Here is a 24592-nt window from a genome sequence, read left to right as displayed (position 1 = left end):
TTGTATCAGCGCTGGTGGAGGGTCCCCTGGAGCCGAGAGTAGGAGAAGCTTGTAGAGACAGGATATCACCCCCTTAGAGCCCCGGGTAGAGATGACCAGTCTCTCGAAGTCCGTCAAGTCCCTCCTGAGTGTGTATCCCAATGAGGGTTTGTTGCTGAGCTGGAGATAGCGGAACGGCGACAGGGTGCCCAACCCCAGAGCCTCCTCCAGATCTTTCAGGGGTATAAAAGAGCCCCCACCCAGTGTCTATGAACGGGGGGGGGACCCAAATGCAACTCAACAGAGAAGGCCAGGTTGTAAGCCATCGCTAGTAGCCCCCATCCCTCTCCCTCCACACTGACCACAAGACCCTCAGCACTCTACAAATACGCACTCTGGGAACCCATAGCCACTCGTCTAACGTGACAGGGGTGAGGACCTTGTTGTCCTTCTCTACCCACTGCTTTTCCGTCCCTGGAGTAAAATAATCAATCAACATCCTCAACTGGGAGGCCTTGTAATAGGTCTCCAAGTCCGGGTACCCCACCCCACCGTCTTCTTGGGCCTAGTTAGTACTTCATAAGAGATCCTATGTTTTTTGCCCGCTCAAAGAAATCTCAAGAGGACTTGTTTTGTTTCCGTTAGGAATGTCTTGGGTATCTGCACGGGGAGCATTTGGAACAGGAATAGAAACTTGGGGAGAATCACCATTTTCACCAAGTTGAGAGGTGCCATACAGGAGAGTCCTGATCTTGCCATCTTTCTATGTCCCTTTTGATTTCTGACCAGAGTGGGAGAAAATTACCAGGGAAGAGGTTGTCAGGGTTGCGTGTCACTTGGACACCCAAGTATTGGAACCCGTCCCTCTGTATTCGGAAAGGGAGTCCTCCCACATAGTCTACCTCTGGGTCTGATAGATTTCCCCCTATGAACGCCACCGACTTCCCAAAATTCACCTTAACCTGGAGAGTTCTCCGTAGCGCGCCAGGCCCTGGAGGACCCGGGGGACCATCTGGGATGGCCTTGTGATATAGAGCAGTGCATCGTCAGCGAACAGGCCGATCTTGCAGTGCCAGTCCCCTATCAGTACCCCATTGATTGCCACATCTTTATGGACAGAAATTGCCCAGGGCTCCATAACCATTGCATATATTATGGGGGATGGAGGACATCCCTGCCTTGTGCCCCTCCCCAAGGGAAATGTCTTTGATTCAGTCCCATTTGCAACCACCTTAGATGAGGGAGTGGAATATAAAGCCGACATCCAGCCTAGCCACCTCGGTCCCATCCCCAGAGAAGAAAAAACCTCCCCCATGAAAGCACAGCTGACCCCGTTGAAGGCCTTCTCAGCATCGAGAGTCAGCAGGAGGGCCCCTTCTTCACAGACCACCCTCGAGTTAAGCACATGAAGGGTCTTTCGCATATTTTCAGAACCTTGTCTGTTCAGGACGAATACCACCCAATCTGGGTGGATTAGGCGGGGGAGGCATCTCTCTAGTCGAGTCGCCAGGATTCTGGCAAAAATCTTAGCATCTACGTTCAGAAGGGAGATAGGCCTATATGAACCACAATCTGCCAGGTCTTTGCCCGGTTTGGGTATTACAGTGATAAGGGCCTGTAGGAACATCAGTGGGATTGAATCTTAGTTTCTAATTTGGTTAAACAGCTTGGCCAGTGGCTTCACCAGAATGGATTGACACTGTTTATAGAAGTCTGTTGTGTAATCATCTCCCCCCAGGGCTTTTCCCGCTTTTAACCTCTTAATGGCACACTCCACCTCTTCTTCTGATATTTCCCCCTCAAGGGCCTCATGCTCAGGCTCGGTCAGTCGTGGTAGGGTGTGATCAGCCAAATAAGCCTGAATCTCTTCCAACGACTCACCCCCGTTTGTTGTAAAGTTCCCTGTAGACATCGGCGAAGCATTCCACCATTTCCTTACACACCTTGCCCCCTTTGTCTCTAAGGAGCCCACTCTCCTTTCCATTCTACAACCCCTTGCCCTGTGTGCCAAGAGAGTCCCCACTCTATCCCCCCATTCATAGTATCTTTGTCTCGTGTATCTCACTTTCTTAATCACTTCCCCTATGAGGACTGTATGCAATGCCTGCCTTTTTTCTTGCATTTCCACCAGGAGGGCTTCCCGATCCTCCTCATCAAGGCTGAGCCTAGCTCTCAGGGCCCTCAACTCTGCTCGGATCTTGTTTTCAATAATACCCCTTTCCCGCTTACGCCTGGAACCCTCAGCTATCAGGAGACCCCGGAAAGTGTCTTTTGCAGCTTCCCACACCATCACCATGCCCGTTTCCACGTTGTCGTTTGTTTAAAAATGGGCTATCATTTTCTTCCTTAGAAACTCCCGGAAGACCGGGTCCCTTAAGAGCGTATCGTTACAGTGCCACCGAGAGGATCTCAGGGAGACAGGCAGCGAACAGTTTGCCACCAGTAACTCGTGGTCTGACCACATTATTGCTTCCACTTTTGGGAGCTCGACCACCCTTCCCCCTTCCTCAGAGATCAATAGCAAATCAATTCTTGTATATGTGTAGTGTGGGGGGTGAAAAGAAGGTGTATCCCCCGGGCCTGGCCACGCTCTATGCCATACATCTACCCAGTAATGTTCCCCTAGGACGGTCTGTATGGCTAAATTGTCCTTGGTGGTTCCCTTTGCCCCCGCACCCTTCGCTGACCACCAGTCCAGTTGGGGGTCCATTATGAGGTTGAAATCACCACCAAGTATCATGGCCCCTTCTGCCCATTCATCCAGTACCCTGAAAATTTGGGTAAGGAACCGTATCTGGCCTGAGTTGGGTGCATATAGGGCGGCCAGTGTAATCCGTTCACCCTTGCAAGTGCCTTTAACCCCCAGGAATTGCCCCCCAAAACCCTTCTTGGTTTCTGTTTCCGTGAGGTGGAGTGCTTTGCTCAAGAGAATGCCCACCCCCTCCTTCTTAGTACTTCTATGAGAGGCCCAGAAATTACTTCCAATTTCCTTCCCCTTTATCATTGATTCCTTCCCCTGTTTGTAGTGGGTTTCCTGTAGGACGAGGACCATTAACCGTTGTTTGCGAAAAAATGTTGCTAGTCAGAGATCTCTTGTTCTGAGAGTTTAAGCCTTTAACGTTCAGTGTGCACATCCTTCCTTCAACCATTGTCATCCTTAATCTCATTCTCTTTGTGCGCCTCTATGTGTTTCCGATGCAGAGCCCATTGTGAAGCAAAAGGCCATGGCTCGATCTGGCTATTCCCCTTCCCCTCACCCCCAACAAATTTCTCCCTTTCCCACCACCCTTTTACCCTTTCCCGCCCCCTCCCCATCCCTTGTTCCCTCCCTCCCTTTGCCATTTTCAAGGCGTTCATCCACGTCTCCCAACACTCGTTGGGGTTAGTCAATGAACCACCAGGGACTCTACCCCAGCCCCGGGTAGCTGTACCACCTTTTAACTAAATATTTTATTTACCTACAAGACAGAGGAAACCTGCTATTTTTAACAACTTTGACAGCAACTGCCTTCCTTTGTTTTGCTGTCCAGGGGTCCTGGTTCCCCAGTGGGGCCTCTGACTCAAATACTCTTATCCCCAGATAGGGTTGGACTTATAGGCTGCTTAAAAAGTACTTACCAGTATCTGTGTTGGGTTACTTAATGTTGGTTACAAACATTGATTACTACTCTGACTACTTACCTGTATTCATCTAAAAGTCTACCATTGCCTTGAGTAATGCTCAAATGTCTTACTGTGTAAATGTAAATAGGTTTACTTACCTGTGATTCTAATATTGTGTTTGTTGCCTTAGTATTTATAATAAATACTATTTTTTTAAATAAATATACTGTGTATAAGTATATTCTAGACTATAGGTGTGCCCTGGGTCTTGGTATTTACCTACAGCCCTTCTCACTCCTAGACTAAGCCGGAATGCTCATTCATTGCTATCAAACCTTTTGGGCAGTTCAGGCCAAACCTAAGAATTGGAGCTCTGTACTCCTAAGAGTGAGTCTTCTCGAGTGCTACTATAGGTGGACTTTGGTAAAACTCCCTAATACGAACCCTGAATGATGAATAGATTAACAAATGACTTACCCCTGGTAATGCTCTTTCGATTGGCTGTTCCTCACACGTATTCCTCTACTCCGATAAACTTTGGTATCCTGCTTGCAGCTCGTAAACTTTTTTCCCCAGCAGCGGGCGTTGTGCCTCGTCATCGACCTTGTATCCGTTTGAGGGACTCCGTCGTCCTTGAGTGTGATGTCGTACGCTGGTAAAAAAGGTTGCACCGCGCCCATTGCCTCAATTCCATTTTTCCACACACAGCTCAAAAAGGTTCTTCGCCTCGGCATGTTAGAAAAACGGTGTTGTTCGAATAATGTCGACTCCTACCCTGAAAACGGGCTTCAAGAGATGTGCCGAGTGTTCAGTGAAAATGTCCATAACCGAAACACATTGGGTATGTCTCTGGTGCCTGGGGTCGGCCCACATCGTCGAACATTGTGGCTCGTGACAGTCTATGACTGGAAAAGCGATAAAGGAGAGGAAAGGAAAACGTGCCTTGGGCAAACCCTCCCTGAAATTTTCTTCTTAAAAATCGATACAGGAACTAGCATTGACTCTTCTTTTAAATGTGTAACTAAAGATAATTTGAAGAATGCTTAATTTGTATTTACGGTGCTGTGCTTTTTGAGAGCGGGCAATACCCTGAAGCATGTAGCAAATGTCAATTGTGTGAGAAAATATTTAATTATATGCATCAAACACTAGGATAACAGCAATTAAATTCTATGAGCAGTTGAAGAATTTGATTTGGGTGATATGTCACACTGGTAGAATCCTGTAGCCACAGAGCATTTGGCATTTATTTTCTTATCCACTCTCATACAGTCTACCTGAGGAGGCACTGAAGCAAAAGAGCAATTTACCCACAATTGTAAAAGAAAACCTGTTCAATGATCATCCAAGAAAGAGCCTTAAGATCCTAAGTTGATGGGTTAAAAAGGGGACCTGCAGACGACTAATAAACAGTGAAGAAATTGAGGGGTTTGTGCATAAGGCAGGTTACTTGTGACAGTCAAAATGCTAAACCAAGGGTAGCCGCTATAGAAAAAGAATTATAATTGTAGAAATGGATTGTTAATCATTGCAGAAAGAAATGCAACACATATAAGGAACACACTGTTAATACAAAATGTATCATTAGAATGATTCCTGAGCTTTATACAAGAAGGTGTCAATTTGGGAACTTGATCTTAAAATGTCTGAAGGGAAAGTGAAAATAAATCTCACAAAGGCATGTATTTAAAGGAGTTTGTAAAATTAACATCATGAAACATCATCTGCAAACAAGGGCTCAATTTACCTGTTGGGTATTTATAATAGAAGAAACTTGGAAAAGAGATTAGTGTTCATGTCACACAAGTGTCATGGAAGGGCAGACAACATGGGGAACGGTTGAGCACTTCTGGCCTAGACCGCGAGGAAGGGCCTAAAGATGCCTTTGCCAGTGATGATGGAGTGGAGTGCTCCTGTTGTACTCCATTTACAGAATGGCAGGTACAGTGAGGAAACAGTGAGTGTTCCAGTCACACAACTGTCAGAAAGGCATGCAGTGTATATGAGGAAAGGGCATAGTGTTCCTGTCAGCCCCGTTTCTTGGCCTGGGCGGAGCGGGCGACGCCCCGGGGTGCAGAGCTAAATAGCTCAGCAGGTGGGCGCTGTCAGGTGGGCCCACCCAGAAAGCCGCTTCCGAGGTTACCGGACAACAGATTAAGCAGCCTGCTGTGCCGGTGAGTGCTCCTCTGCGATGTGCGGCTGGCTGCCCTCTGCTGATTTGTAGATGACTGCGATGTGTTTGGAATATGCAAACAGAGGAATGCATATTGCAAATGCAGCGTGGGGTGCTCTAGAGTCACAAACCCTGTGCCCCTCATTCTTTGTGCCGACAGCCTTTCAAGTGGGCAAGTTATAAGTAATGGCTCACTTAACAAGCCATTGTTTTTACACAGTATGTGCTTTAAGAACTTAACATGGGGCATTTGTATTCACCAGGCCAGCACAAGTATCAGTTAGCTGATCAAACCTATGCATTCTTCAAAGAGAATTAACGTGCCACACAGAAAAGTTTTAAACTATTTTCTTTATTTTCAGGTCTCTTTATTTGACACACCAACACGTTTTTTCATGTACATTACTTTTTAGTTGCATATGGCGCATCCCTGGGAAGGTTAACTGTCATTTTCTGGCTTAAGTATTCTAGTGGCTGCTTTGGGACATGACCTAAATGCATCTGCTCAGCATCAAAGTTCTTTTAATTGTCTAAACAAGCCAGCCACTGCCGAGCACGCACACCAGATGGCTCCTCAATGTGACTTGGCACCTTGATTAGGAAAGTAGAGTTCTTTTGTGTGTCACCATGCAGACAGTAGTCCATGGCAAATAAATGCAGTGAAACGTTTGCAGCAATTATTTGTGTGCTGCACAAGTCACCACCCTGTTGGTTAATGGCGTCTATGTGGTGGTCCCTTATGTAACAGCACATATACCTGTTTAAGTATGATGTGTCCAATGTCCATACAAGAGCACACTGGAATGTTTTGTTTATGTGACTCTGACGAGCATGCCATACTGTGACCTTACTTAAACATATAAAGCGATCAAAGAAGTAGCCTCAAATTGTAAATCCAAGAGGCCAAATGCCCTTTCTACACTGCCACACCATGATTTTCACAAGCTGCAGGCCAGCACTAGAAAGAGATGCTAATGCCAGCACTGTTAAGGCATGGGCCTGTTTTATTTTGCCGAAATAACCCCTGGGGCGTGCGTAATAGTAGGGAGGTAGTGGCTGAGGAACTGTGGACCCTTTACCAAGCATTAGTAGCTGGTTTTGTTTAAAACTCTTCGTCAGTTTATTACTGGTCAGGCTACAATCCTTTCTGTGTAGCCTTTCTGTGCATTGTTTATTGGGTCTCTTTTGTGCAGTATCCTGCCCTGTCTGTAGATCTAATTTCCTATAGATGTTTCTGCATTGGGGTTGGGCATGCCCACACTTCTGTAAAATTCCTTAGAAACAAGAAGCAAAAGAGCCCGTGTACCCCATTTGAGTGGCTGATGTTGCAGCCATGTTATACTCACATCCAAAAACATAAGCTGCCCAAATGAGCATGTATGGTTCATCGTTATAAACATTTTATGTTAGGGTGAGTATTGTGAACAGTGATGTGAGCACCAAGCCATGCATCAGTTATGAATTTAGAGATTCACACATACAATCCTTTTATCAAAGACTTGGTAATTATGTAGAGATCTCCGATCAATGTTATAGTCCTGAAATGCTCTGTGATTTAATGCAAATCATACAGGAATCCTAATTGGTGCTATTTGTCTGCTTTCCCACTCGCAGAGAGGTATTTTGAAAGAGTACAATAAGTGTGTACCATCTTGGAATGATAGCCTTCTATCAGAAAAAAAATCATATGGTTAGTCTTGCATTGCCCCTTGTGAAATAAACATGAGGTGGTACGAACAGAACACCTGCAACACAGGGCCAGGTCAGTGGGCCCGCAGACCCAGGTAGACTGTTCACACTGCAGTGTGCCAGTACGGACAGTTTGAAACTGCATTCAAGCAAGGCCTTCGCTATGAATAGGTGACAGAAAAACCATTTCCTTGGGCAGCAACAGCTGTGTTTTCACATTCGAATTCTTCTGTAAGGTACTTTAATTACAATGTAATGAAACCAGCTTCATTTATATAGCAATTATTTATTCATATTGGGGAGGGGTTTTGCTGCACGACAGAGGTGTAGTTTGGGAATGATGTGTGCCAGTAGGTGGTGCACAGTCTGATGTTTCGCCCTGGGCACCAAGTTGGCGAGAAACTGACCTGGTTCCTGCCAACCAACTGTCATAGAATAGCAAGTGTTTTGGCGATCGGCATAGCATTTCCATAAATCATCAAGGATGGCGTGACATGTGCTGTTTGCAAGGGATGGGTTTTCTTGCCACACAGCAGTCATGGGGCCTCATTATAAGGATGACGTTCCCGTAAAGAAGGGGACCGGCCCCCTTCAGTCCGGGAGTGCCGATTACGAGCTTCCCATCACGGAACCCGTAAAACCAGGCGTGCTTTCCGGGTCCCATGAGGGGAAGAGGGAGGCAATAACGGGCCAGATGTAATCTGCCCGTTATTACATCCCTCCCCATTCCCATTGAGCCCTATGGGGGCTCGAATGGGAATGGGGATGGGTTCCTGCAAGGAGGAATTACCGGGTCCTCCTATGTCGGAGTAACCCGGTAAGTCCCCATTGCAGGAACCCGGTAATGGAGCCCGGAACAGAGGCAGCCATGGAGCTAATAGCTCCATGGCTACCTCCATTCTCGTAATGAGGCCCATGGAATAGCAAGTGCTATGTTGAAGGACCGAGTGCTCCTGTCATTTATCAGAGATGAAAGAGCAAGTTCTGTGGGGAACGGCATAACAATCACTGAATGGCAAAGATAGAGGGTGGAGTGTTCCTCTTGCACGTCATGCATAGAATTGCAAGACCCGTGAGGAAGGGATTAGCGTTCAGTCATAAGGTAACAAAGGGTAACTGAAATGATTGCTGGATCACACTCACCCTGGCTCTGAGCTTGTCTTCAATGTACCTCATCACCTTCTCCGAAGTGATAACTGTATTTTTTTTCTTAAGTGCAGGTTTGGCCACATCTCTGTCAAACTCAGAAATGGCTTTCTTTATCTCAACTAAGCGGACCTCGGCTTCCTCCATGGTGGCCTGAAAGTACAAAGAAGAAAGTTTGTAGAACTATCTCTTGCCATTTATGGATGACTGCTCTAATTATACAAACACAAATATGATAGTCACAAAATTGCACACCTATTCCTGCACAGAGTAATTACATGGAACATCATTTAGTATTAGAAAAGTTTCATGGCCTCTCAGCAGCCCAAACTCAAACATTCTGAGGCTGTGTGCAAGGCTATAGAAACCCCAGCATCCGGAGGCCATCTACATTCCATTCCATTTTTGAAACGGGGCTAGGTTAAGACACTCAAGACAAGCAGGGGAGGTTCAGTGAGTCAATCTATAGCAAATACAGCGCTACAAGTAGATCCTTTTGCTTTCCATCAATTCTTTTTTTTAAAATTAATTTGTTATATGGTTTAACAAAACCTTTACAAATTTGTGAAGCAATTATATTACATGTATTAATAAAGCATCACATTAAAATCATATTAATTCCCAATCTGTTAGCCTATATACAATGACAATTTTTAAGGAAGAATTTAATTTGCATTTGAATTTGCAGTCTAGGTTTTGTATCCATTCAACTTTTTGGGGCGCCTTCATAATTCTAAAGTCAATATAAATTTGACTGTTGCAATTTTGACTTTTAGTCTCTGTGAATGCAGGATTTCTAACTATAATATTTCTGGAGTTATAATCCTATGATCTTCGAACAATGGTTAGTAGTATTTTTCCCTATTTTGCAATAGGTTTTGGGCATTGTGTAAATAAGTGTTGCAAGGTTTCTTGTTGCTCAGGATGGCATACAAATCTGCATTGGTTTTCGATTTCAGGTATGTTCCGCCTTCTTGCTTCTATGTCTTCAGTATTGAGAAAGTTCAAACGGAATCAGGAGGTAGGTTTGTCTAAATTTAGGACAAAAGAAATTTCATCAAATAATCAACTGTCTGCTTCATTTTTTTCTCTTTACAAAACTCTGTATTGTTAACTCTATACTTTCTGGTCTTGACCATGGTTGGAATCCAGTCTCGTTGGTATAGGTTTTTTTTGGCTTTCGTGGGATCTTGTAAGAGAAGGTGCTCTGTTATATCAGCTTCCATTAGGAAGTAGGCTGTAAATTCTCTCCATTTAATAGGAAATGTATGGTTTGATATTTTTATATATGTTGCCAATGTTGTAAGCACGTTTTGTTTAGAGCTACGGCCTAAGAATTTTCTGTAAGGGAAGCATATTTTCCATTTATACATGCTTGCTAATGATGATATCCCAAGTTCGTATCTCAAACTTGCCATTGGTTGAGATTTTGGAAGAGTAAGTACTGTTTTCCAGAATGTACCTTTGATTTTTTCCCAATGTAGATAATTTTCCACTTTTTTCGTGTCTGCGCCGTATAGTATAATGTTTAGAACTTTTTGAAGGTAGAAGGTGAGTGTTGGAGCAATTGAAAATGTACCATATTTTGACTGCATCATTTTCGTTTGGGAAATTGATGTCTTCAATTTTCCTTGCAGGACATTTTGATAGGGGTTGTACGATATACGATTGTTGACATAGACACCCAGATACTTATAATTATCAACCACTTGTAGAGGTTTATTATTTAGATGCCAGATGGTTCTATGATATTGGCATTTTGTCGATGGATAATAGTTTAGTATCTTCTTCAGTATCCATCTTACGTTATTGGATGAAGAGTGCTAAGGAATAAGCTGTTGCCTAAAGAGGTTTTGAAGAATGGATTTCAGCATCTGCTCTAATTACTAACAGAACGTTTCCACAGATCTATAGGTAGCAGCTGCAATTCGGGATCTTTCGCCAGGGAGAGATGAGTCACTGTGAAGGCAGCTGAGGGTATGCCGATCAATTGCATTTTGGAGATACATGGCAAAGGCACTTAAGGGTTAAGAACATTTTTTGACTGTGTACTTTAGTTTGAATCAAGAGTTGATGAAAGCACAGAGACAATTTCCTCATAGCGAGAGAAAAGGTTACTTACTGGTAACAATACTATCCAGTGTTGGTATCATTCAGACTTTCACATGTTTGGATGGCCTCCAACACCTGCTCCGCACTCTAGCTCTGAAGAATTCCTGAAAAGAAAAAAAAAGGCATGCAGAGCTGCAACCAGGGTCATGCCTCGTGCAGAACTGCAATCACGGCCATGCCTCCTGCAGAGCTGCAACCAGGGTCATGCCTCGGACTGAGCCAGCCACGAATTTTAAAGGCAGCAGTCTTTTGGATTTCAAGTAGAAGAGTGTAATACAAGATACTATCCATCTTGTGATGCCCTGTCTAGACAAGGGTTGACATTCAGCTACAACCAGGGCTCTACATAACATTTTGAAGTAGGAGTATTTGACTCCCTAGTTTTTCAATTGTTGGTAATAAAATGTTTTTTTAGGTAGGTTAAAAAAGTAATTCCTATTTCCAATGCTGGTATTTTTAGGCAACTAAAAATTTAAAATACATTTTAACTGTAAAACACATTTTTATAATCCATACTTAATTGAACGTAGGTATTCATATAAATTAAAAGAGTTTTACCATACAGGTCCTTATCAGATGAAGCAGTAGACATAATAGAGCTCTTTCCTTTAGCAGTGCTGCGCTTCCCCGAACAGATGCATGTAGCTACATGGGCGGATCCAGAACACATGCATCTCCTTCATGCACAGCATCCTCCCATTTTCACCCTGCATCTGGGTTGACTCAGCCTGACTTTTTTTCTTCAACTTCAAACACAAGCCCTTTGCATTAATGTGCCCTCTCTGTACTCATATAGGCAGAGGTTATTCTTAGTTTACTTTTGAATACCCCACATTTTCGTGAGTGATGTAGGTGTTGGACACGTTTTGCTTTTTAGCAACTTTCCCTCCACTTCTGTGGACCGCCAAACTTTTTGCTTTTGTTTTTTTAACACTGGCCTGACTTTTTTTCCAGTGAATTGAAGCCTTTAGCTTCACTCCTCTGCGATTTTGCTCATTGTTATGGGGAAACTTACCAGCCCTTAAGGCTATCACGACTGGGAAACTTCGTTTTCCTTTTCTTGTTAAATGTCATCTATTTGTGGGTAACGTTTTACCATTGAACAATGCATCTTATAATGCAGTGCAATGGGGGTTCTTTTGTGCCGAAAGACAAGCTGGTGGCAGCAGTTAATTTTGACCATGTTGGCAGATCTTCCATTGTGTGAGCTCAGTTTCTGTTTCACCTAGGTTTCTGGATAAGAAGGAGTCCTGCAACCATGCCTCTGAGATCCTGGAGAAATCCTGCAAGGAGCAAAGTATCCCGCCAAGCTGTGAACACTGGAAGAAAGTGGACCCATTCTAAGGCCTTGTGAGCACATTTTGCTGCAGCCCCTGTTGAGCCCTGTCTGGCTGGTGATCTTAAGAAGCCCTCTGTTGGCTCTTCGACTCTGCGAATGGAGGGAACATCCATTCCAGAAGACTGCTCGGTGTCCTGCGATCCTGATCCTTTGAAGGTGTCCCTGGGCCAATCAATGGCTGACCAGCTCGAAGTTTGAGCTACCAAGCTGCAGATGTTGCCATTCTGTGTTTCAGCTCGGAACTTTGGGGACCGACATCTTGTCCTACAAGAGTTGTCTCTGCATAATTTCAGCATTCCAGCATTCAAGGGACCTGAGATACAAGGCTGACTCTGACCACAACAACTGTGTTCCCTGCGGTCATCGTGCAACGGTGACAGTCACCAGAAACCGCTTTTCTGCATCCAGTCATGTGCTGAGAGGAGGCCTGCACTTGAGTGAACTGCATTCTTCGACTGGAACACGTTGCACCAGCATCTGTGGCCAACCGGGGATTCACTCGAAACTGCAACTCCTGGGCACCAAAATCCGGAAGAAAGGGCGGCAGCAATAGAAATACAGTCTAACAGTCGGCAGGTTGGTGCCTTTAATTAGGGAAATGTAACATAGCCACATTCATGACACCACATTCCTTTCGTGTGCCATTGGAATTGTCCCTGTACTGCCTTCTGTGTGCCTCCAGTTCCACCATACCACCAATTTTGAAATGATAGCATTCTTGCTTCTTCCATACCATTGATAGCCTACTGTTGGCTAACTCGAGGGTCAGCTGAATAACAAATTCAGATGAATACAAACATTTTCCTCCAGAGAGGTAATCTACTGTCTCCTCCGTTTAAAAGAACCTTGACTAGTCAATGCACAATTGTGTTGCAACCTTCGGTATACAATGAAGTGTGTATGCAGAACTACCATGTCTCTAAGAAATGTGTGAACATTTCTTCATAAGAGAAAGTTTGTTGCCTCATTACATTTTTGGAATAAGATATATCTACTTACGATAGGAGTGCATATATTGCAACTGAGCTTAGCCTACCAAGAAGTGAGGGCAAACACCTTTAATCAGAACATCTTTAAACAGAGGTTTTCAGAAAAGAGATTGCCTTGGATAGGTCTTTGTTTACCAGGTTATTGCAGAGAGATGACCACTAACAGATGCTATCGGCAAACTCCCCACTCCACAGTTAACAGTGTAAGATTTGCTGATGAGTGGAAAGAGACGGTTGCAGTCTGTTATGTTCAGACCAAGCGCATACTCTTTTCCATTTTTCTGCAAATATTTACCTTACAGAGCAGGCACCAGGATGTTTGAAAATATTCATGCCTTTCTCAAGAATGTCATAGGCCATATTCTAATGCTTCATGAGCCAGGCTGTTACACAAATGAAGCGATAGCAGGCTGTTCCTAGACAAGAAAAGCAGATGGAGCTTGAGTTAGATGGTAGACAGACTGGCTATCACAAGTAGATGCCAGTACCAGACCCCGCCTGGGCTGAGCCAGAACTACCAGGAGTACAGTGCAAAGGGGTGTTCCTAGTCTTGGGATTAGAAAGGAATTAGGGGAATTGGAAGAAAAGGAAGGATAGCTCAGGGGCAACACGTTTGTCTTGGAAGCAAGACAACACAGTGCAACACAGGTGCAAATCTGATCCTGCACTTAGAAACCACTTGCTGGTATTAAGCGCATTATAAAAGAACAATTATAATTATAAAGTTGCTGAACCATGCTACTGAAAAGGCATTACCTAAAAAAGGGCTCCTCCAGCAAAACTGATTCCACTGGACTCTGTCCTCCCCACCTGCCAACTGACAATCTCAGTGGTGAATGTTGTACTCGGCAAATCTTAAAAATAAGTAAATAAATACTGATTCTGGCACAAAAACATATATGTGGCTGATCTCAACACATGAAGATTTGCCTTGACTGATGGCAGTGTAATTCTCGATAGTAATAGCTGTTTCTGGGATCAGATTATCTGGCTATGTGTACTTGGCATTTCGTTGGTGCAGGGTTTGCAAGAAGAAAGAATTCCCTTTGACGCAGAGTTTCCTTGGAGAAGTTCTCTCTCGGTTTCTTTAAATAACACATTGTGAGCGCTTAGTCCACACATACGAAAACAGGGTTGCTCTGAACAGTGGCAATGCCAGTCTTCTAGCCACTAGCTACAGTTCCTTTTATGTGCAGGAGCAGCCCCAGAGCCATCAAATACTCTTAGCAGTTAGATCTTGATGGAGCAGGTCCACTTTTAGCAGGTAAGCATGTATATGTCATCAAATTCAGTTGAGGCTGCACAACTGAGAAAGGAGGTAGAGATTTCTCAATGTTGTCAAACTCGTGTTGACACAGCCACATTCCTCCATAGTTCCAATCTTGACTTCATTGAGCTGGGTTAATCCTGAGATGGTAGTTTGGAATCAAGGAGATATATGATGGTATGGCTTCTAGCAATGCTTCATATTAGTGAGCAGAGTAGCTGGGATCTTGAAAATGTTGCCATGCATAGAAGTTCCAAGGGTTAAAAATATAATTTGCAAGCTAATAGCGAGGTATACAAATTCACTCAGCTCCTTAATTCTATGGATGCATACCATTTTCTGTTCACCAAGAGTCAATTATCACTTACCACTAGCTAGTGCTCGGCGCAGTTTGAGTCCTCATAGAAGTGTAAGTCTACTCTCCTGCAAAACGTTCACCATAGTCTGTGTTGAAAGTAGGCCATAGACCACCAGGTTGCCTTCTCAGGTCCATACAGGATTATTGTTTATGTATAACCCGAGAGAGTAGCGCAAGTTAATAATGTTGTGGGAGAGTCAATCATCCAGGTATTCCATCGTGTGTATTGCATGTACCTTGAGATGAGCCATCACAGGCCCCGATATTTAGGGAGCGCACTTGGAGCACAATTTAGCCTGCCATCATGAAGGTTATTAAGGAACTTGTTTACAAACTGAATTCTTGTGAATGAGAATGCACGGTAAGTAAAATCCCTGATTTCTTTCATGGTCAGGGACTTCATTCACAGGTCCCTTAAAAATTTGATTAACTTCTGCTCCAGGAGGATTTCCAGGCACTTTCATATAAACCGTTTAGAGAGATTTGGGTTGTTTCTAAATAAGCCTCAGTTTGTTTGTGTGTCCTTATTAAACAATGTCAAGCACCTTGTTGTCTTTCATTATTCTATTTTAATTTGGGAGAAACACTGAAATACTCTTTCATTGGGATTTTGAAGGTGTCAATATGAGGAAACAAGCAATCAGTTCTGCTTTAACGATTGGTTATTAGAGGCAAGAGATCTGTTTTCTACTAGAGGTTGGCTTGTAACCTGTACTCTGTATTAGTATAATGAGGAATTTGATTGGTTTTTCTTAAAACCTTCATATAATGACAAAGACCTGTTGGTATCAAAGTAGGTCTGATTAAAGCCTGAATAAGAATGTGTGAACATATAGTGGAGTAAGATTTAACAATAGCTTTGATCACCTGAAAGGTGTCTTGCAAGATCCTATCAGAAATTCAAAAATAATTTCCAACCAAATCCCTTGTCTCATTTCATTATGATTGTTAGTTCTCCCAAAAGTTATGTTTCATATAATTGTGGCCAACAGCTTTATATATAAGGATAGTAAACTATGGAACTCCCTACCTACTCACATTCAAGCTTTGGAGTTAAAAAAGAAAGCCGTCAAGACAAGGCTGTTCTACTTTTACAACATTGTGTTCGTACAATCAGCAGGATTTGGAGAGCAAAGACAGAAGAATGAACATGAAGTACCAGATAGCAGGCAGGCATATAGGAGTACTGCCCCTTAGCAGGGCTACCTGGATAGCAAAGATTTTGGAAAGACCAGTTACTACTAAATTGCAGAATTAGGAAGTAAGAGGTCAAATATTTTACCTGCTTCAATCAAGATTTCCCCCTAAACACGGAACCAAAACCACTTTAGTCATGGTGGAGGATGACATCCTGGCAAATGCCGACAAGGGCCACCTCTCCCCTTTTGGTGATGTTGGACTGCTCTGTGGCTTTTGATACAGTAGATTATGTGAAAGACCAGAGGGTGTTTCACTGCCTACACCCCGGGGATTCCTTACTCAGGTGGCCAGGGCACGGGCATCGCTATTGGATCTTGTCCCTGGGGGTGGACAAGTGTGGGAGGATCACCTGGGTAAGGGGTCCTCGGGAGTGGGGGAGAAACATCCGATGGAGACATTGTATGCCTCCTTTCCAAATACCCCTGCCCCATCCTATTTCATAGGGTATTCCAACTTCACAGATCCCCATCCCCTTTCCTACACAAACACTGAGCCAAGGAAGAGGAGGTCTGAGGCTTAAAGCAGTACCACCCATGCAATACATTGGGCATGTCCCACTTATAAGATCAGGCAGGGTCAGACACTTGATCTTAATGACAGACACCTGGTACCTATAGGCTCTCCACACATGGTTAAAAGGTGGAACACTGAGACACACTCAGAGCAAGGCGGTGCACGAGAATGAGCAGTTCTTCCAGGCTGACGGTGAATCAGGTGGAGCAGAGCGACAGGCCGAGAGATGGAACCGAGGTACGGAGAAACCTTGGACACCCCGGTGAGAGATTGTTACCTCCGAAGGGCCTTGAAGGTTACGCAAGGAAGCCCAGCTAGAGAGAAGAGACAAACCTCTTGTGTTTCAAGGATACCAAACCCCCCCTCCCGGATGAACAGAAGAGTTGGGGAGGTGCAGCAACAGTTGTGTTATCAGCCTTAACTTCAGGATCAAAGCCACGAAAGCCGAAAATGAATTAAAGCCGGTGAGCAGAGGAAAGCAATGAAAGTCTGGTCTCTGTTAAATGAGGCTTGACGGCAACAATAACCGACGAATGAAGGGTGCACGTGTGCCGATAAGACGTGAGAGAAAGCAAAGCATTGTTAAGAACTGTAAATTAAACATACAAAGTAACAGAGTGGTCTGGCGAAAGAAGATTGCCCAATTGAAAGTCTCTGTGAAATGTCCGATGCCGTAGAAGTGACGGGAAGAGAAAGAAACTGAGATGCAAGATTTGAACTGTTAGGTTTGATGCCGGCAGAGGGAAACCTGAATGTGAGAGATATCTTTAAACTATGAAATAAGTATTGCGCCCAATACTACATTTACCAAGAGACCTTGGTGTAGGAGAGAAAAAGTGACGTGGGAGGAAAGAAGGTCTAAGTGGTAATGCAGAGGTAAGAGCAAAAGCTTCACAGTTTTGAAAGTCTTCGACAGCAAAAGAAAAGTGAAAAGAGACTTGAGCTCGACAGAGGGAAGCCTATGAAGGTGTGATTGAAGCTTGAGGAAGGGAACCCCCATAAATTGTGATTGAAAGGTTTGAGCCGGCGGAGGGAAACCTGTACTGAATTGTGGTAACCAGAAGGAAACTAGTGACTTTTCGTGGCAGACCAAGTGGACCATGGTCCACAAAATAAACTACATCCTTGTGTCCGAAGCCAGAGTGTGCTGCAAGGTCCAAGTGTGCCACCTTACCCTGTGCTACAAAAAGTGGGTAAGGGAGTTTACTCAGCCATACTGACAATTCATTTGAAGACTGATATTCCTTTTTGCATTACACATTCCCTTTACAAATTTTTTTGTATTAGAAAGAGGGCTGGCATTAGGTGTAGTAGCATAGGCCATTTTTTTTAACTGAGGACTGCCTAGGACTGTATTTTTGTTTTGTTTGATGGTCGAGAATACTCCCATCTTAGTTATAGGGCAAGATAGGAGTTTTCCAACCCCTTTTAAACCATCAACAAAGGTTTTGAAACTTCCAGCTCGTGTCAGTGTCTACTTGTGATACCATACCTCCCTCACAATAACAACATCATACTTTCACGTCTCAGAGCCATGATGGGGATCTCAGACTAGGCCATTGATTGGTTTTACTGTTTCAAGCAACCAAGGCGGGACGGGACGCTATATTTCTAGGCGTCAAAAGACTGTTGTAGAGTTAACTCTAACACGTTCCTGTTGTTGCTTCTGTTCAGATTTAATGGGTAATCGGTCAGTCCCCTTTGGTAATCAAATCCCCCACTGAAATAATTTGGGGAGGCTGGCGAGTTCCGCAGCAGCTGCCAGAAGGGAAAAACCGACATGGAGAAAAAACTCTCCTTGATGTGGAATAAGGTGCAATCACATTAGTCAGAGCATTGTGCATCTGGGATATGGAAGAGTACTCCAGACAGAAAGTGCAGTGGCTGGTGAGAGGAGAATATCTGGCCAGAAAGAGGGAAAAACAGGAGGGAACTTTAGAAAGAAGGATTAATACCGACAGGGAAAAATCCAGTAAAGAACGTCCGTGTCAGGGGGAACTAACCTAAGCGTTGCAATACACCCTCTTCTTCCATCTCCAATACTTCACTGAGGTGAGAGAAGAATTCTTGTGGTGAAGCTCATCTTTTCATCCAATCATTGAGTTAAGGGTAGATATGAATACCGTCCTTACGTAAGTGAGCAAAAACCACAGGAATATCGTTGGTGGGTGCTCTGTTGACACCAAATGACAGGGTCCAATACTGGGAATTAAAACTCCCCACTACAAACCAGAGGCATTTGCTTTGAAAGAGTGCAAATTGGAATGTAAAAAAGATATTTTGATGGGCTATTGTTGCCATTCAATTTGCCTGTTGCAGGGGAAACAGGATCTGTTCAAAGGCAACTAATTGTAAAATGTTCCACTGGTGTAAGGTTCTGTCTCGCCTGATCTGCAGGAATTGCTGAACCCCACCGACCCACCAAGGCATCTCGCTTACAGCTGGTGTAATCTACACTTGAACCATATACAACTCAAGAGAAAGGGGAAGTCTACAAAATATCAAAGAACAGACTTCCTGACTTCCAAGAGATTTAGAGATCTGCAGAGGTGAGAAAAGATACTACTTTGATAAAACAACACTCTTTACTCGACACCAACTCCTTCCCTCCCCAGAGTCTCCTCCTGTTACCTGTATTGCTCTGCTAATCACCGGGAGTAGAAAACGATTTCTTGTGTTGACTCTCTGCTTTGAATCTGGATTGAATTTTCTGGGGAGAATGTGTTCCTCACTTTCAAGCAGGTATCATGTAATAGCGCTCAGGTACTGTTTTGTTTGCCTTAGCCACTATGAAAGATTTGAATAGCTTATTTTATTAGTAACCTCAATAATGATCTAGCTATCCCAATTAATCCATCTCAAATAGCTTACTACTCTAAGCCTAATTATTATATAAGAATATGCAGACACATATCTGCAGAGTGTTTCTTTTTTGTTTTTTTCAGGCATTTATATTTTCGGATGCTTTGATTGCTTGAAATGTAATCATGACTCCAAACAGGTCACCCATGCCCTTGAAGAATTTGTTTTGGATCTGAGGCAGTTTGTCTTTCTGTTTACTAAAATATAGAGAAACTACACTCTATGTCTAAGCGTTCTGCATTTGTAGTACTGCCTCTTGGTAAAACACAGACCCTACTCTCTGTATTAAGAAAGATCAGCTCAGAGGTGGTGACGCTGCTCCTTGCACATCCCTAAACTCCACTAGAGGCCGTATGATCCGGATTTGAGATGAAATTCGCCTGGAGACATGCAGTGAGGTAAAATTATTCTCAATGCCTCTCCGACCATAAACCCCATGCTGACGAATGCTGAGACACAGGGATAGAGTCTTATGATGATGCCGTTTTGGGAAGATTGTATATAATCAGTTCACAGTATGCTGCTGCTTCCCACAAAATTAATGCAGACAAGGCACAGATATGGCGCCTTCTCCTTTCTGAATGACACTGGTAGCTGTGGTGTACCAGATGAAGGAGTCGGACTCTTAAAACTTGATTTCAAGGGTGTTTCTTTAAATTAAAGGGAAAAATGCCTTTCTGTCCCTATTGCCAAGAGGGATTTCCCAATCTATAAACTAAAGGTGCATGTCGTATGTCAAAACAAAAATGAGTCCTTAGTCCAAAAACCTATCTGCTATCTGGCTCTATCACCAACTAAAAAAGCCATAAGAATAAGCCAGAACAATAGCCTCTTAGCTCACGTTTCATCCTGACAATGTTACTTGGATCTTTCTCAGGGTATTGGTCACAGTTCAAAACAATGTTTTTCACAATTCACCAAAGAAAATGTTTTAGCTCTCTTTAGGCTCCTCAAGAAAAGTTGTAAATCTTTATACAAATTAAATGTCTCACGTTCTTTGAGTGGAGGGATAATTCCCTTAGTCCTTTGCCACCAACTTGGTCATTTCCTTTGCACTAGTTTTATGTCTTGTACAGACTAATTGAACCCTCCAGGTTACCTTCTACTCATAGGTTGAAAAATGTCAATTCACCGGGGCTCTCCAGACCCCTCTGGCTCTCTGGTTTGTTTAACTTTGGTGGTTGTATCTTTGGCCTCTGCCAATCTTCACCATTCGGAATTCTAGGGCTCCTATAACCCTCCTTGTCATTTTCTCTTTTCTTGCTTTGTTCCGCTCATCCTCCCTCCACCCTGGGCAACCCTGGTACCCTTACTGTCATCGGGTGTGCTCCAATGAGGTGGCGTATGAGAAATCTGAGGGCATTCTCAGATTGAACCTGCTTAAGACCCCCCTCAGGTAACAAAAAGAATAGAGAAACTGCCAGATTCTGACCCCACGGGTCAGACTGCAAAGGGCTACTCCTGGGATGGAAGGTCCTTGAAGAACAGTGATGGGATGCCCGAGGGTGAGACATAGTATCCCCACTTTCCAAATTATGATCTATCCCATCCCCCATCTGCTGTCATAGGATATTGATACACAGGCCCTACACTACCCCAGGACTTCCCATCAAACACTAACCTTGAGAAGGGGAAGATAAATTTAACAGTAATCCCCTCTGTCTGTCATAGGGACACCCCTAGAATTGAGACAATATCCCCTCTTTTTCTGACAGTACTCTATCCAACCCCTTCTCAGCCTTTAGAGGGTATATGAAGACATGCAATCTTCCTTCCCCCAAACATCACTCAAGTACTGTGATGAAAAAGAGGAAGTCAAGAGAAGAGAAGTACCGACTTCCTATGTGAAACACCACTATGGTACATCCTCATTAGACATGTCCCATCAATAAGGCCAGGCAGGGTCAGGCAATTGACAGCAACCATGCCCACCTGCAGCCCATCAAGTACTCAGCAGAGTATAAAAAGAACACAAGCATTCAACAGAACAAACGAGTTGGGAGGAGAGCTATGATGTTCAGGACTAGCTGGGAGGACTCGGGATGCCGAGACGCTGAGGGTCTGTGTGAGGAGCTACACTGGAAAAGCAGGGCTAGAGGACAGCATGCCCCGAAAGAAGGAGTGATCCGAAGAAGGGAGCCGGGAGGTGTGCTGATCCATTGTTACATTGGTAAAACAAATTGCTTATTCCCCTGGGCTGGGAGAAAAACCCAGGAGTGTGTGAGGGGCAGATGGTGAGACCCTGGCCTCAAACAACAAGGATATTGACCCCAGAACGAAGAGAGCACAACCAGTGAGTCAATCGCAGTGAAAGCCTGGTGTGCATTAAGCAAAGAAGCGAGATACAACGTTGCCGCTCGATCGCCTAGGGCTAAGGACGCGTCGGGTTAAATTGATGAGAGGAATACAAGGATACAAAGTGACAGTTGTCGAGTGTATAATTACAAGTTCTCGAAGGACCCCGTATGCAAGAAGGACGCATTTGCAAAGAGGGGAGCTGTGCGCAGACCCGAAGTGGGACCGGAAACAGAAATCCAAAAAGCGGGAGCTACGTGAGAAACGAAGTAAGAGCAACATTACCAAAGCTGGTGGGAATGTATTGAAACAACGCATTGGGGTGGTCATCAGGTAGGAGAATGAACCAGGATGGCCGCAGTGACCCCATCATAAGGAAAAGAAACCCTAACAAAGTAAGCACAGAGTGTTGTGAAAGCATTGGGGTGGCAACGAGTGGGAGAATGATCCAGGATGGCTGCAGAGACCCCACTATAAGGAAAAGAAACCTCACTGAGGTACAAGGCACCTAGTTGCGTGACCTGTAATGGGTGGACCGTGAGGTCTGACTACTGCGCCACAACCAGGGGAGCCCAATGAGAGAAAAGAACTGCATGACTTGCTAAACAGGAAAAGACTTGATTCAAAATGGGCGAGGGAGTCGCAAAAAAAGCTAAGTCAACTATGTTTTTTTTCTAATAGAACTTTTATGAGTTTACCTTTTCTCTGTTAAAGGAAATACAATTGAACCAGTGGAACGGTGGTGATTTGTGGCTTTTAGGTTCAAAGAGACCCAGAGAAGCCCAAGGACCTTACAAGGAAAAGGTACTGTGAACATTTTGCCAAGTGTTCTTTTGCCAAGTGAATCCTGAGAGATTTGTGGAACCTTATAAACCTGAGTGTCTTGAACTTGGTGAAGGGAGATGCAGAAAGGCTCCATTGTCATGTTAACTTTACTTTGAACGCTATTGAGTTGGCCAAATCCCATACACCCTGTTATTTTGTAGAAGTGAGGGCAAGCATAGTTTTTGACGCAGACAGTATTTTGTTTTGGACTGACAGACTTAGACTTCCCTTCATTTTCTTTCCGTTAGGGAACATTACCACCTTAGAATTGGTGTTATACCATCCTGACCATTAAAAATAAAGGTTTTCAAAATCTACTTTATCTGTCTGTGTCATCTCTTGATACCATGCCTGCCTCACAAGCGTCTCAGCAGGGACATGGCCATTTACCCCCCTCTTCTTCTTTGCCATCTCGTAAGTATTTGCTTCCTGTATCCTGCCTGTCGCAGCACACTCAGCAGTCCTTGCCCTGAGAGCAGAGGACTTGTTCCTGCATTGTCTGCTGGTGTTGGCACCTGTTCGCAGGTCCCAGGCCCACCATGGCTGCAGCATGGTCATGCCACCAGGTAAGACAGTCTTCCTTCTGTCTCGGGAGTATTGCCCTTCCCGATGCCAGCTTCCTGGAGTCTCTTTCTCATCTTAGTTCCTCCACGGCACTGCTAGCTACGCAGTGTAGCACGGCTCCTCCCCTCCAAGACACTCTCACGTCAGAGGCTCGCCTCTACATAGAATTCTTCGCACTGCATTCAAAGTTCCTTGTCTCTTTATTCTCGCTGCCATACTTCAAAGGGGTGTGCTGTTCTCCATCAACTGCCGAGTTTGTGAAGATTCCAGCATTACCTTGAGCCAACATTAACAAAGTACACACATTTTCACCGAGACCGTGTTGTGTAATGCTTTCACACAAATGAAGGTAGGCCTAGATATTAGTTATCTTATTTCATATTCATCAATAAATGCAACCCAAGTAGCCCTCCAACCGCACTAGCTGTGCCCTCCTGTGGTGGCTAAGCCCTAGGTTGCGCTGGTGTGCTGCTTATCTAGGGTGAGGAACATACAAAAGAGGCTTGCCCTAGCTTCTTTGGAGCAACAAAGAACATTAATACGTAACAAAGTTTCAAAACACCTCAACGGGCACTGTGTTCTGTGCCCCCGTCAGGTTTTTACATTTTGTACCTCACATTAGCAAGGGTTCTATGAGAATTGGTTATTTCCAAATATTTTTCCAGGAAAGTTAGAAAGGGAGGTTTGTTAAAATATTAAATAAAACCTGGTTAGAGAGTAGAAAACTTCCTTTGTAAGTTTGATCTATTTCCCTTAACAAACTTTCATTTAGAAAGATGAAATGCTCCCAAGCCAAGATGGTGGTACACTTTCCCAGCAGTGATTGGTTTAGTTTACTGCAGACAGCATTGTGTTGTCATTTGGAATGTTCTTGACAGTTCTAAACTGCCTTTCATTAAGGTTTCTACCAGAGTAGGTCATGTTATAGTTAGCTCCAGTAAATAAAGTTTAAGTTTTCATTTAAAAAAGGTTGTAGATAACTTATATTTTAGTTTGCACTACATCTAGCTAAGTACTCAATTTAGGTGAAGATTACAGTAGAAGAAAGAAACAAATTCTAAGTGACTCTGATGCTGTGCAGCTGATTCCAGTCCTCCAGCATAAGACTAAGCTAAGTGAACTTTTGGATCGTCAGAAATAATTGTATTTTGGATTAAAGTGTATTTATTTTAATTTTTTTTAATCTTTTCAACTGTAAATTTTGTGAATTGGTTTTTAACTTTTTAAGATTGTTTAAATGCGATTTAGTGTATTTAATACTTTTAACAAGGCGCGCGGTTCTAATTCGCCGAAGTATTAACATAGAATGTTTTAGAAGAGCTCATTTCATTTTTCTACGGACGCGAGTCGTGTTCGTTGCCCGCGCGTACCGTGTGTTATTTTTATGCGTGCGATTAGAGAAAAGAACCTTACGACGTCGTACGTGCGTCGTGGCCATCTTGGATTTAGTTTTTTCTTCGTTGCAAGTGCATAGCTTCACTCGAAGGATTTATGAACTAAAGACTTTTCTTTTAGAAGCAGAGTATGCCGATTTTCAGTTTCCATACTACAATTTTGAATATTACATCATCTTATACAGCATCAGGTACTTAATATTAAGAAAGACTATTTTGTAAGTTAAAGTTTTAAGACTAGGATAGTAATAGTGATAAAATTCTTTGGTGTTTATTTTTAGGAC

General features: G+C 43.7%; 1 protein-coding gene across 1 annotated transcript in view; it reads right to left on the bottom strand.

The window, feature by feature from the left end:
- Positions 1–24592, bottom strand: part of CFAP263 (cilia and flagella associated protein 263) — a 614832-nt gene that overhangs the window by 342868 nt on the left and 247372 nt on the right. The window contains exon 4 of the mRNA XM_069654512.1: positions 8588–8743. Coding sequence (XP_069510613.1) covers positions 8588–8743 — 156 coding nt within the window. The remainder of the gene's footprint in view (positions 1–8587; positions 8744–24592) is intronic.

The sequence above is a fragment of the Ambystoma mexicanum genome, chromosome 1p (genome assembly GCF_040938575.1).
Source record: "Ambystoma mexicanum isolate Mex_15411 chromosome 1p, UKY_AmexF1_1, whole genome shotgun sequence".
Classification (NCBI taxonomy): domain Eukaryota; kingdom Metazoa; phylum Chordata; class Amphibia; order Caudata; family Ambystomatidae; genus Ambystoma; species Ambystoma mexicanum.
The sequence above is the reverse complement of the archived record's forward strand: the minus strand, read 5'-3'. Positions and strand labels throughout refer to the sequence as shown.